The sequence below is a fragment of the Sodiomyces alcalophilus genome (genome assembly GCF_042370955.1).
Source record: "Sodiomyces alcalophilus JCM 7366 unplaced genomic scaffold ACRALscaffold_2, whole genome shotgun sequence".
In the NCBI taxonomy this organism is placed as follows: Eukaryota; Fungi; Ascomycota; class Sordariomycetes; order Glomerellales; family Plectosphaerellaceae; genus Sodiomyces; species Sodiomyces alcalophilus.
This window is the reverse complement of record NW_027263533.1, coordinates 3800776-3813496: the sequence shown is the minus strand read 5'-3', so window position 1 is coordinate 3813496 and position 12721 is coordinate 3800776. Positions and strand designations below refer to the sequence as shown.

The 12721-nt window shown below is 54.0% G+C and overlaps 5 protein-coding genes across 5 annotated transcripts; 3 read left to right on the top strand and 2 right to left on the bottom strand.

Annotated features, from left to right (window-relative positions):
* The first annotated feature begins 944 nt into the window (after positions 1 to 944).
* ACRALDRAFT_1061663 (uncharacterized protein) lies at positions 945 to 2115 on the top strand. Its single transcript, XM_071016459.1, has one exon. The coding sequence runs from the start codon at positions 1320 to 1322 to the stop codon at positions 1842 to 1844; it is 525 nt and encodes a 174-aa protein (XP_070877494.1). The 5' UTR covers positions 945 to 1319; the 3' UTR covers positions 1845 to 2115.
* Positions 2116 to 2687: 572 nt separating this feature from the next.
* Positions 2688 to 4480, top strand: ACRALDRAFT_2040648 (uncharacterized protein; the record flags this gene model as incomplete). The annotated part of the gene is made up of 3 exons (XM_071021078.1): positions 2688 to 3245; positions 3358 to 4294; positions 4410 to 4480. The coding sequence occupies 3 exons, from the start codon at positions 2688 to 2690 to the stop codon at positions 4478 to 4480; spliced, it is 1566 nt and encodes a 521-aa protein (XP_070877493.1).
* A 1000-nt stretch (positions 4481 to 5480) lies between these two features.
* ACRALDRAFT_2101348 (uncharacterized protein) lies at positions 5481 to 7816 on the bottom strand (the record flags this gene model as incomplete). The annotated part of the gene is made up of 3 exons (XM_071023059.1): positions 5481 to 6786; positions 6871 to 7603; positions 7672 to 7816. The coding sequence occupies 3 exons, from the start codon at positions 7814 to 7816 to the stop codon at positions 5481 to 5483; spliced, it is 2184 nt and encodes a 727-aa protein (XP_070877492.1).
* A 2114-nt stretch (positions 7817 to 9930) lies between these two features.
* On the top strand, positions 9931 to 10536 carry ACRALDRAFT_2073973 (uncharacterized protein; the record flags this gene model as incomplete). The annotated part of the gene is made up of 2 exons (XM_071022236.1): positions 9931 to 9977; positions 10149 to 10536. Coding segments are annotated over 2 exons (435 nt in total), but the record flags the coding sequence as incomplete, so codon positions are not given.
* A 405-nt stretch (positions 10537 to 10941) lies between these two features.
* Positions 10942 to 11507, bottom strand: ACRALDRAFT_2026019 (uncharacterized protein; the record flags this gene model as incomplete). The annotated part of the gene is made up of 2 exons (XM_071020363.1): positions 10942 to 11168; positions 11288 to 11507. The coding sequence occupies 2 exons, from the start codon at positions 11505 to 11507 to the stop codon at positions 10942 to 10944; spliced, it is 447 nt and encodes a 148-aa protein (XP_070877490.1).
* Between the last annotated feature and the right edge of the window lie 1214 nt (positions 11508 to 12721).

The window sequence follows — 12721 nt, the reverse complement described above, 5'->3', positions numbered from 1 at the left end:
GTACAGGCCCTAGCTAATAAGCAAAAGTCCCGCAAGTTGAGGGTTGAAGCTCGAGACTTTTGGTGGACTTTGCGCAACTGAGCCAGTAACCCCCCCAAATGTTTCGAAGTATTCGTTAGATTTTACATGGGCCTTTGCAGCCTTTGCGGAGCCACTGGTTTCCAGGTACGCGCTATAATTACCGTTCGTCTATTGTATTCACTCTGTACCAATCACCTGGTGCTTGGTGCGGGATGATCGGCATCTTGGCAGCCAGATCTGTTGCAATAGAGTTGCAACCGAGTTAGCGCTCCAGTGGACCTGGCTGGGACCAGGCTGTCAGTTCTCATATAACCCAAGCAATACTGATATGAATCATACGAAGTACTTGGAATGCGTCCGAGATGCGTCGATACAGGAAGAAGAAAGATACGCATACGTTGTAGGTATGTGGATGGTCCAGGAGGTATAGCACAAACGGTGGGGAATGTATGGTAGCATTAAGAAAAGCAAGGAAGAATAGCTCATGCACCATCAGCTGAGTGCTGCAGGACCGCATAACTAAGCACCCCGGCCCGCCGACACGTGCTGTTCTGCGCTGTACGTTGTATGTTATGCACGTAGAGGCGTCCGATCGCGGGTAAAGCTGAGATCGGCAAACAGGGAGGCTGCGGTGGGAAAGGGCGAGAAAGACGGCGAACCAAGGCGTCGAGAGACCTGCACGTTCCGGAGGGGAGAGACATAGATGTCAACATTGAGAAACAAGGTCTTACGAGCATCTCATAGCGTTCTCTAATCCCTGCACAGACTGGCTTCGCAGCTGCCCACCATCACGAGTACCGCATCTGTATAGTCGAAAGCAGCACATCAGGCGCTGGGAAGCGATCTCTGGTTTATGGGAAGACCTCAGACTTACCGAGGTGACTGTGGGGTCGCGGCGTATAATAGAGTTAGTTTACTCACGTCACCAGGGACACCCCGTCACTCTTTAGAGCGACTGGACCAAAGGAAGACTCTCCACGGTTCCTCTGGCCTCCACTGTTGGTAATGAGACCGTCTCCTGCATATGAGAGGTAGCTCTCAATATTCCACTCACTGGATCCCCTCGGGTCGGATATATCGGACTTTCCTACAACAGGGATACCTTCCCCAGCGATGGCCACCGAAAAAGGCCGTGAAGTCGTGAGTTTTCAAAGTTCTCAGAAACACCCATGGGTTTGTTGCATGAAGCATCAGACTGACTCTTCCCTCTTCAGAGTTGGCCAAGCTTCGTCCCGTCTTCGCCCGATGCCATAGTGCCAACACCCACACCGCCACCCAGCCCTGTCGGGGTGCGCGTCATGTCGCCGCCGGCAAAAGAGCTGATGCCGCTGCACCGGCGGACAAGCACGTTTCCGCTGTGGACCATCCTGCCGGCGTTCCTCGGCCAGGTAAAGTGCGCCCGCTGCACGATCCGCGTGGTGCACGTGTACGAGCCGGCGAGTGACGACCAGAAAGCAACAGCGCAGCAGCAAGCGGTGGTGGAATGGGGAGCGATGCCATACTCCACGACGACGGGGCGGGTGGCCGAATTCGTATACTACACGGCCGAGTCGGTGGGCACCCTCCGCCCGGAGCTGCTGGCGGACTGGGAGAGCCGCGCGGGTGAACGGCGCGGGGCGAATGAGGAGCAGACGGCGCGGCGGAGGGAATGGGTGGCGGACCGTCTACGGGACAGCTGGGTCATCGAGCAGCTGGTCTACTGGATCGAATTCTTGGACGAGTGGAAGTACTACCGCGAGTACTACGTGTACCGGGAGGAACTTTTCAAGGGGGAGGTTCCCGAAGTGCTAAGCCCTCCTTGCGCTCACTGCGGCGGCTCGTAGGGTCAGTGGCGCCGCTGTGAGGACGACTCGGAACACCTGTGGTGTTTGATGCCCGGTGGGTACAGTAGGACTGGGGAGTGAGATGTCCAGATATGATGTATGAATAAGAAATAAGTGACGGGGGATAAATACGACGGTCGAAAAAGAAGACAAACTGGGATTGGAATATGATTGGAATACCTATCAGGACATGGTCGGGGAGAAAGGGATAGATTCGGCAGTGTAATTAATCATAATTCGAGGCAGATAAGTTCAAGAACGACAATAAAAATCGAGCCTTTTCTTAATTGTTGTTTTCTGAGAGAAATTGATGGTTGATGGGCCCGACTGGTGGGAGCCTATGGTTGACCGTGGCGTGACACTTTGAAAATATTCGTGCATCTTTGCAGACACTACAAAACAAGGTTGGAGTTGCAAATCGTCAGGGGTTCTTGAACCCAAAAGGTGCATTACATAAGGTACCTGCTTACCAAAGCAGTCAAGGTACGATGTAATACTCTCCGCAATTCGGTGGACGGACCTTGATGGGCCGCTGTCCCAGCCAAACTGCCGCGTGTCCACTGGTGGCCGTACCGTGAAACGTCTACAGATACTCCGTAATATCATATAATTTTCTGGCCAGCTCCCCGAATTCGTACCTTTGTACTCTCTCACCCTGACCCTCACTTCTTTGGATCGCGAAACCCATACTCCCCGAGGGGTAGAATCAATCTTCTATTGTTCCTAGCGGATTGGTGACTTCTGCTGTTTTCTTCTTCTTCTTTTCAGCCCTACCTACCCCTTATCTTTCCCCTTCGATTTTCCCCCCATCTTTTGCGACTCCCATCCGTCGCGCCACCCAACATGAGGCTTCGCACCCAGCCCTCCTCCTTCCTCCTCTTCCTCGTCCCCTCCATCGTCACGGTCCTCGCCATTGACCCGTCCTCGTCTACCGAAACCCAGACCCGAGCCATACCCGCCGGTGCGGATTCTTCAGTCGACTCCATCCTCAAAAGAGACTATACGGCCGTGGGCACTAGAGATGCACCAGTCGATGGCAATGATGGAATGCCCCGCCAGGGCCCCTTTGTCGACTCCCGTAGAAACCGACATGAAGAGAGTCCAGGCGATATAGTCTTTTTAGATGGGAAACCGCTCCTCGAGCCGCACGACGGCGTCATGGACGACCCCGACCGGCCCAGGCCAAGGGAGGGCACCACAGGTACTGAAGGGGGCGTGAGCGAGAAGGTAAAGGAACGAAAAGCCCAGGAGGATCGGACGGGCGGGAGACCCGACAATACCCCAGAGAGCCCAAAGGAGGCTCCGCCTTTGCCCCAAATCGAGGAGGAGAGGATATTGCAACACCGTGGCTATGACCACGGCGACGACGATACAGCAGCCGACGAGGCAGCCGGACTTCATGTAAGTTGACCTTCACCTCAAGCAAAAGCACCACCCCTGTTATACTTTCCTTCCTTGTCTGCTTCGCCTCAGGGGTCGGTGGAAATGCTAATCTCGTCTCCCTCTCCCTTAGAGACCTGCCAATCTCCCCAGAACATCCAGCGACGACGCCCTTCCCATCCCCGACTCGGCCAATAAAGACCACCTCGGCATCTCTCAACCCTATACCCATGTCACGGCCGGCGGCGGTGTTGACGACGAGGGCATCATCCAGCCATTCCGCTCGTTCGTCCTCTCCATGACCATGATCCTCGTCTCCGAGGTCGGCGACAAGACCTTCCTCGTAGCCGCCCTCATGGCCATGAAGCACGACCGCATGGTCGTCTTCTCCGCCGCCGTCACCGCCCTCCTCATCATGACCTTCCTCTCCGCCATCCTGGGCCACGCCGTCCCCACCCTCATCCCGCCGCGCCTCACCGCCTTCGCCGCCGCCGGCCTCTTCTTCGTCTTCGGCGTCCGCCTCCTCCGCGAAGGCCTCGCCATGGACCCCAACGAGGGCGTCACCGAGGAACTGCACGAGGTCGAGCGCGAGCTCGCCGAGAAGGAGAAGGAGGCCGCCCTCATGGGCGCCGGCCGCCACCGCAGCGGCTCCCAGAACCTCGCCTCCGTCTCCCCGCACGCTCTCGAGATGGGCCTCGGCAACGGCAACGGCCACGGTCACGGCGGTCGCCAGTCGCGCTCGCAGAACCGCTTCCCCACCCCGCCCCGTTCCCCTTCGTCGTCGCCCTCCCGCAGCCCCTCGCGCATCCGCTACGGCTCCTCCGTCACCGGCTTCTTCCAGGGCCTCGGTAACCTCTTCTCCCTCCTCCTCAGCCCCGCCTGGGTCCAGACCTTCGGCATGACCTTCCTCGGAGAGTGGGGTGACCGCTCTCAGATCGCCACCATTGCCATGGCCGCCGGCCAGGACTATTGGTGGGTGACCTTGGGAGCCACCACGGGCCATGCCATCTGCACCGGTGTTGCTGTCATTGGAGGTCGCGCCATCGCCGGCAAGGTCAGCCTCAAAGTTGGTACGTAGTCTTTCGTCCGATTTCGTCCTTTTCGTCCTTTTTCCCTCCTTCTCTCCCCCCTTCCCCTCCCTGTCCGCTTGTGAGAAGTGCTATACTGACGTACAAACTCATCCAGTAACCATCGGCGGCGCCCTGGCTTTCCTCCTCTTTGGCTTTATCTACCTCTTCGACGCGTTCTACACTTAGATTTCCGGATTCTCCCTGGCGCAATTGCGACGACTGAATAAATTATCGCGGTCCATTGTTCTATACTATACCTTCACTTCTCCTCTTTGTGTTACTTCCAACCTATACATATATACACCGCAGCGTACCTCGACGGCCGAGCCTCGGAGCGCTATTAGGAATGAGACCGGAGATGATTTCCCGTACATCTCACATGTATCGCCATGGCCGTTTGCCCGCGATACAGTGTACAAATGAGCCGTGTTTGCAATATGCAATCCGTCCGAACGAGAATCCATAAGGAAAAAAAAAAAGCCGGGGATGGATACAAACATACAGTCACCGAAGGGGAATGGCCCCGGTTCTACTAGGACCAAAGACAACGAGGGAAGAGCAATAGACTTGGGGATCATGCCCTGTGGCCAGGTATATGTGTAATAGCTCCCAGGGTCAGACTATTCACACCGAGTTTGGCACACCTGTCGGTGGACTTGGACGGGGAATGTCTGTGAGATATGCCCGAACCATCGTGCCGTGTTTGGACGTTACCAAAGCGCGAGAAAGGTCCCCTGGGACTTGTTTTGGCCCATGAATTATTCCGATGATGTATGAAATGCTTAATTCTTGGAGAATGTGTATTTCTAACCTTGTGTGCTCCATCAACACGCCGAAAGGTACTCCAAGGCATCGATGCAACAATGCAGAGGTCTTCACAATGCGACCCTATCTCCCTGAAGACAGTAGTAACCCAAATGCTATAAAATCCCTCATGACCCGATGATATATATGTATATATGCTCCACAGTCCCAAAGCGAATGGAAGCACCAATGCTAACATGAATAGGTAGATAATGATCGACGCCGAATGACAATGCAAGTCGCAACCATGCGAATGATGTGAATAGAATCCAACCCTCAATGACCCCAAGATCCATGCGTGTAATTGACGACAGGAGATGGTAAAAAATAGAGCGGGACAGGAAGATGACATGTCGCAGGGGGAAAAAAATGCATAACGTCATTAGAACTTCTCCATCAGGTTCTTGCGCACAGTCCACATGCGAGCCCTCTTCCCGTAAATATACATGGGAATTGAGAATAGGCACAGGATCAGCTGGATGACGCCGAGCCAGATGTACATGGTCCTTGGCCCGTCGTCAGCCATCCAGTGGGTGACGAACAAGCTGAACACGAGGCCGTGGAAGATGTTCTTGCTGAAGTTGAGAGTGACGAGCGCCTCCCCAGCATACTGGCGGTAGCTGTCGACGGCAAACGTGATGGACGTGGTGGAACCGAGAGTGCAGCCGAAGGAGATGACGCCGAAGAAGAAGGTGGGAACCATCCAGTGGTTGCCAACCTCGGCCGACCACCCGAAACCCATCAACCCGATAACGGTGGTGATGAGCACGGGGCCGGCCATGACGAGGCGGAACTCGGGTTCGTATAGGCCGCCGTTGCGGCGTGCCATGGCCTTGACGATGATGTCGCTCGCCTTACCCGCCACGGCCGTACCCAGGATGCCGCCAATGAAAGGGGACAGGTAGATGAGACCCGTCTGGATGGCGTTAAAGTTGTAGGCGTTGGGTGTTCGGAAGATCATGCTCATGGTGTTGCCGACGACGATGAGCCAGCCGACCGAGCACGAATAGGTGACGGTGGACCACAGGATCGGCGGGTACGCAAAAAGGATGAAAGGACGGAGCATGACCTTGTACCACTTGTCGTGGCAGAGGCGACCGTTCCACGGCTTGAGTTGCTCTACGAATGACTTGGCTGGTTTGTGGCGAAGGGTTTGCGTATAAGCCCTGTATTTCGGCGGGCTGCTCAGGTCGGACTCTGGAATCTGCAGTTTTTCACTCTCCACATTCGAAGCCCTGGCGAAATAGTCCAAACTCGAACGACCTTCTCGAGGGGCGTGAGTGAGTGAGATGGTGGCACTCTGCGGGCGTTGAACGGCGCCGGATGGGGACGGATCAGCTGGCGCCGTGCGAGGACTCGCCGGGGTCGACTCTATAGCGGAACTCCGGTCTTCCGTCGACAAGAATTGCTTATCGTCGTGGGCCGGGTCAGGGGCAAACTCGACTTGAACTTTTCTAGATGGCGTTGGAGGAGCAGCGGCGGTCGGGGAAGCTGGCGTAGTAGTGCTATGTCTGCCGACTGGAGTAGCCGGGGGAAATTGATCGGGGCGAGGCCCAGACGAGAGCCCACGAAATATGCGGGGTCGTGATGGTCTTCTCGACCTTGGCTCTGGGCTCCGATCCCAGAACGTTTCCGGGACGAAGAAAAACAAGAGACCGAAACCGAAGGCCACGATCATGGCGACAATCCTATCAATGACGTTAGCCAGGGATGCGCCCCCGATATAAAGAAACACGAATAAGGAAAAAAACAAAAAGTTGAGGGCGGCCTACCAGAAAACCCATCGCCATCCGAGACCCTCGATGATGCCCGCGCTAATCAGTGGGATAAGATTTTTTCCGCCTAGCAAGAGCAACGTATATATTCCGATGCGGAATGCTCTCTCGTGGAGAAAGTAGATCTCGGCGATGGTGGCGGAAGGAAGGCATTCGACAGGGCTGATGGCCATACCCTGAAAGACTCTGGCCGCAACGAGAGAGCCGAAACTAGGAGACAAGGCGCACCATGTGGACGCAAGCATGAAAAGGATGGCGCTGACGAGGTACACTGGGCGTTTACCGTACAGAATGGCCGTGGGAGAGGCAATGACAGAGCCGAGTCCCATTCCCATCATGTACAGGCCAGTTGTCAGGGAGACGTCCTCGACACTGACGCCATAGTCGTCGGCGACATCGTAGAAGCCCGCGGCGAGGATAGTGGTGATGCCACCACCGATCAGGCAGTAGAAACCCAGGGAGAGCAAGGCAGCGTCTCGGCGCAGGGTGGACCAATTGAGAGGATCGTTCTCCGAGTCCTCTGGCTGAGGGTCTAGGATAATCTTACCGTCCTTGGTCTTCTTCCTGTCGTCCACAGGGGGCCTGCCGTGGCTGGAAGAGCGACGACTTCGTGGAGTAGCAATGGGGTCCGGTATGTATCCTGCCGGGATTGAGGAACGCGAAACCCGAGCAGGCGCATTCTGGAGACCCAAGGGTTCATTGCGGTCACTAGCCAGCAAAAGAACAGAACCTAGATGGGACATGTAAGCTGGGGCCGTGATGCAACCAAAGAAAGATCAAGTGACTTTGTCAACTTACCTGGAACTTCGATGGTTTCCGGGTCGTTGAGGACGCCAAAGCTCCATTTTGGGGGCCCAGTCCTGGTTTCTCCAGTCTGACTCGACGGTTTCTTCTCCCCCCCAAACCAGGCCCTAAAGCGAGACCCTTTCGGTGCCTCTGGCATGTCGGTCTATGCAAGATTGGGATTGATCCAAGTAACTGAATGTTGGTGCCAAGAAAAAAAGTAAAAATAGAGAATTCACAATCCAGAAAACTCCCACCCCTCAGGTCTAAATACCCAAGATGCGGAAAATAAATAAGAAAGATGGCCGTAGAAACCCAAGCGCGGGCTAGTCTCGCGGAGGGCAATGGGTGAATCGACAGGTATAGATGTCGATGAGAGACGGATAGAGCAACAGGTAAATAAATATATGGATATATGGCTCGAGTGGGGGGCAAAGAAGCCAACACACGTCCTAGGGAGTTGAGGACAGACTAAAGGACAACGTTGGCCACTCGAGGCGTTGGAGGACGAGACAGGCCCAGGGACGTTCGTGGAGGCGGCGAACGTTAAGGACGAAGGGGTAAGGTAGAGGAAAAGAAGTTGCCTCCTGAGAGGAAACCCAGCAAGAAGAGGTGAAGTTGTTAATGAAGCTGAAGAGGAGAGGTTGCGTATGATGGAACGGGGGATACTGTCGGCTTTTTAGGTTGAAGGACCCTTCACGGGGAGCCACTTCCCCAGACCGTACGTAGCTGGATACCGCAGCCCCAAGTATGGAGTACATCCCTTGGCAGATACTAGATTATTACTACACAAACCACGTGCAACTAGTTTTTATAAGGCCAAGAATGAGTCGTATTCAAGGTACCCCCAAAAGAAGAGGCAAAAATAGGGGTTGCCAAGCTCGTTCATCACCTCGTCTCTCGGTGTGTGCGGAGTAGTGGTTACCTTGTCTGCCAGCCTAAGAGAAGTACAGTGTATATAGTGTACTGGTAGCTGACGACTTGGTACCCCAGCCTTGCGGATGTACTGATGTACACCACCCTGGGTGGAATTATCAGCGGGGCTACTTATGGTTAATGTGGGGCTGATCCTTTGTACAACGTACGGTACGAAGTACTTAGACATCAAGAGGCAGCGCAGTATTCGTACCTTTTTTCTACGAGACTTCGGTGAGTGGCCTCGAGTTTTGCAAGGCAGGGAGGCCAAGGATAAGCGGGAACCGATGATTAAGGGAGATCGAGTTGGGGCCCCTGTGTGCAGCACAGAAGGGATGCTGCATCATCCTATGAGGCGTCGTCTACTTCGTACACTAGGTACCTTAGCATGGACGGAGTACGATGTAAGTAGGGGATATCGACATCTCACCGCGTTTAGCATGTGCGAGTGACCTCCCTTGTGTTTTATCTGTACCTGTTGGTCGACGATAGCAATTAAAGATCTTGGCAAGCCAGCCTACCATGTTCCGAAACCGCCGGCGTAACTCCATCGCAACTGGAGATCAAGGAATATGATGTATGTATACTTAGTAGGTACATAATTACGGAATAGACGTACAGAAACAAAAGCCTGGACGTCTACCTAACGGAATATTTGTAAAATAAACACTAAAATCATCGTAAGTACCGGTAACAGGTAACAAGCTTTTAGTCAGTGAGAACCTCCCTGGCCAAAATGGTACCGGAGTCTCGGAGCAGGGCATCCCGACGGCATCCACTTTTCCTGTCCCACTCACCGACTTGACAACCCGACCAGTTTTTTGTCACATGGGCATTTCCCCGTCTTTCCCCCCCCACGTTCAAGTCTTCAGGCCATACACCTGACCAATTCCCATTACGACCGCGAGGCATACCAACACTCAGCCTGACGCGTCTTCACTGTTCCATCGTCCTTCGTTCCCACGTCTTGCTAATTGGTCCCATCTGACGTAGGCAAACCCACACGACCCCCCTCTCCCAAGCAAAACCATCACCACCACGCCCTCTCGCCTTGACACCACTCAGCTTGTCTATCACAAAGATTTTTGAGATTGTTGGACATCGACAATTGATTCGCACAGAACTGTCTCACATTTTGGCACACGCCTCTCCTTGAACCACCAGCTTCACTACGTCATCGTGCGTTTCACGGTTGTCGACGCGATGAGAACTCCAAGATATGCGACCACCAGTGTCAGATGGCTTCACGGATTGAGCGCCAACGCACCTCGCCTCTGGCGTTCCTCGATACCGCTCTCTCTGCGTAGCCGTCCTGCTCACGAACCATCTCCCGTCTCGTCCCTCACGCCAGTCTCGTCCTTCTCCACCTCGCCATCTCACAGGGCCAAGAACCAGGTTTATACGTCGTAAGTGCGCTAGTCCTGCATGTCGCTTTACCCCGCCATTTCTCTACCCCCAGGGTATCATGGCTCTCTGCTGTATTTCCCCGTCCGACGACCATTTCGTTTCTCTATCTGGCCCTGCCTTGGTTTGCGGAATTCAGACACCTGGAGTAACCGTCCTTCGATTCCATGTAGTGTACGCAGACCCGACGACTTTCACACCTACTTGCTACTTTCATCGTCATCCCGCGTCCCCCTCATCACCTTGTGGACCACCTCGTGGTGTTCAAGCTGTCGCGTCGTCGCTCCGCTCCTGCAGTCCCTCGTCGAGGAGGGTGTGGGCGAGGCTGAGGGCGGCGTCGCCTATTGCCCGGTCGAGTTCGACGCTCCAGACATCATGAGCCAAGGTCTCGGAATGACGTATATGATCACCTCGGTTCCAACACTGCTCAGTTTTGATGCCCAAGAGGCACAGGTACAGACCAAGGTCCACGACGCTCGCAAGCTGACGGACCGGCGCTTCCTCGAGGATTGGATTCGCAACGAGGCCCGTCGCCGCGGCAATCGTGGAGGAGCAGGTGGTGGCGATGCGTCTGGAGGCTCGACCAGCGTCTTAGGAGGGTTGTTCGGCAGTTTAAAATGAATATTCCCGGATGCGGAATTAATTACATAGGCGACCACTCAAACCATGTCGAACATCCTGCCACGCCCTTGGTCAAATGAACGCTTCGCCTCCACGCCACTGCCGGGTTTACTGGGGTCGTCGCACGACGGGCTGCGCACGCGGTGGGGGGATCGAGCCGGTGCCCGTTAACCCCCCTTGATCCAGGTGTTCTTTGAAGCAGCTTAGCGTCGAGTCAGTCCAGGTTTAGAAAGCGGCTACTACGATAAGCTCCGACAGCTTGTAGTACACGGCAGATAGGTGCGCACACATATACTCTGCTCTTCCCTAACCCGCCCCTCGCAGCTTGTTTTTTTTTAGCCTGCCTTACGCCTGGTAAAAGACCTCTTCTAGCGGCTTCCACCACGAGGGCTCTCCAGCCTCGCTGCTAGTGGCGCCCGGCACCAGGGACTCCTGCCAGCTGTCCGTCATGGCCCACCATTCGCGAACCTTGGGGTTCTCTCTCATGCGCTCCATATCGCCCGCATAATCGTAGCCGACGTACTTCATAGTCGCGAAGAGGATTCCGGTCTCGGGGTCATGGGAGATGCTGTCTGTAAAAGCGCCAGTTAGCCCCATTGATGCCATTCGATCTCTCCCTCTTGTTTCTTTGTCTCTCCCTTTCCCCGGTCCACTCTTAAAAGCCCACACCAATGTGCGTTGTTTGACATACAGTCCTCAATATTACAGTGCTTAATTTGCTTCAGCACTTCGGGCCAGACGTGGACGTGCGCCTCCTTGTACTTGTCCACGAATTCGGGCTTGAGCTTGACGATTTGAGTGATGCGACGGCCGGGGTTCTTCTGCCTCCATGGCGTTGTTGGCGACGTGGTTTTCTCGCGTTGTTCGGCTGCCTGGGCCGATCGCTCGGCTGCACTCTTGGGTGACCACATTATTGTTTCGACTAGTTCGGGATAGCGATTCAAGACGATCGAGGTTCTGGGATCGATTGCAGAGATTCCCGCCGAAAATTATCTCTTTTTTTAATTTGACTGAGCAAAAATCAATACGGTTAGTTTCTTGCTCAACTACCCGCTTTTATGTGTGGTTTTCAACGAAATGTGGCCACGAGCATGCGCTCATGTAAGGCAGCGAAATCGTTCTGGCGATGGAAGGAGGGGCACTGCGGGGTAATCAATATATGCAGACTTGGACTTACCCGGCTCTGCTTCCTGGCACGTTTCCTCTTCTTCCTGGCACAATTGGACTTGAGTATTTTCCTCGATAAAGGGCACATCAACTGTGAGCTAAGTAGAATAAAATGAAATAGAGGAGGAAATTCTAAAGTCTGACCTCAAGGTGCGCTACGTACTGCTGTCCGTAATTACTCCGTAGGTACCCTATTTGCTCAAGAGCTCCTGCTTACGGATTCCGAGTGACCGCCACGTCCGTCTTTCAGTAACACGGCACGGGAGCTCAGCAAGCTAAGTAATATAATGCCGCGGCGGATGCGGTTCCACCAAATTTGCATTATGGAATGCCTATACATTGTATGCACTTCCGAACCGAAAAGGAGAGAGGAAAAGGGAAAGCGGTTAGATCGCTTATTCTTATTAAACAGACCAACCTCTTCAGTGAAAAAAAGAAAAAAGAAAAAGAAAGAATTCCCAACCGAGATCCGTTGAGCTCCATGCGGGTGAGCGGGGATCCGGTTCAATTGGACGACCGATGCGCTAGTAGACACAGCTGTCTCTTTTCTCTGAGGAAGATATTATTCCCTCGTTGCTGGAGTCGTTTCCAACACGTTGCTCGACAGGGCCGTGTCACTGTCTTGTTAAGCTGGGTCCCACGGCCTACCCCTTATTTGACTCACTCATTCCATAATTTTTAGGCCGTGCATTGGAAAGGTCCTTGATACTTTTTTTGGATTATGTTTTGTGTGTTGCGAAGTTACGGCTGACGAGGGCATGCTGTGTAACCCGAGTGTGTAGCTGGCTGTGTCCGAGACCTTGCAAGAAAATATATATAGGTATAGAGATATGCAAGAAATAACAAAGACGACGAAAGTTTAATACAATCACAATTTGAAAATGACTGCCTCTGAAGAATTCCCGACGCCATCCCATCCTCGCCATTCACTAGGTACGTAGCCATCGTAGTGTACAGT

Bases quoted from the DNA above. Each gene is read 5' to 3' on its own strand.
- ACRALDRAFT_1061663 (XM_071016459.1), top strand. From the start codon at position 1,320: ATGTCGCCGCCGGCAAAAGAGCTGATGCCGCTGCACCGGCGGACAAGC.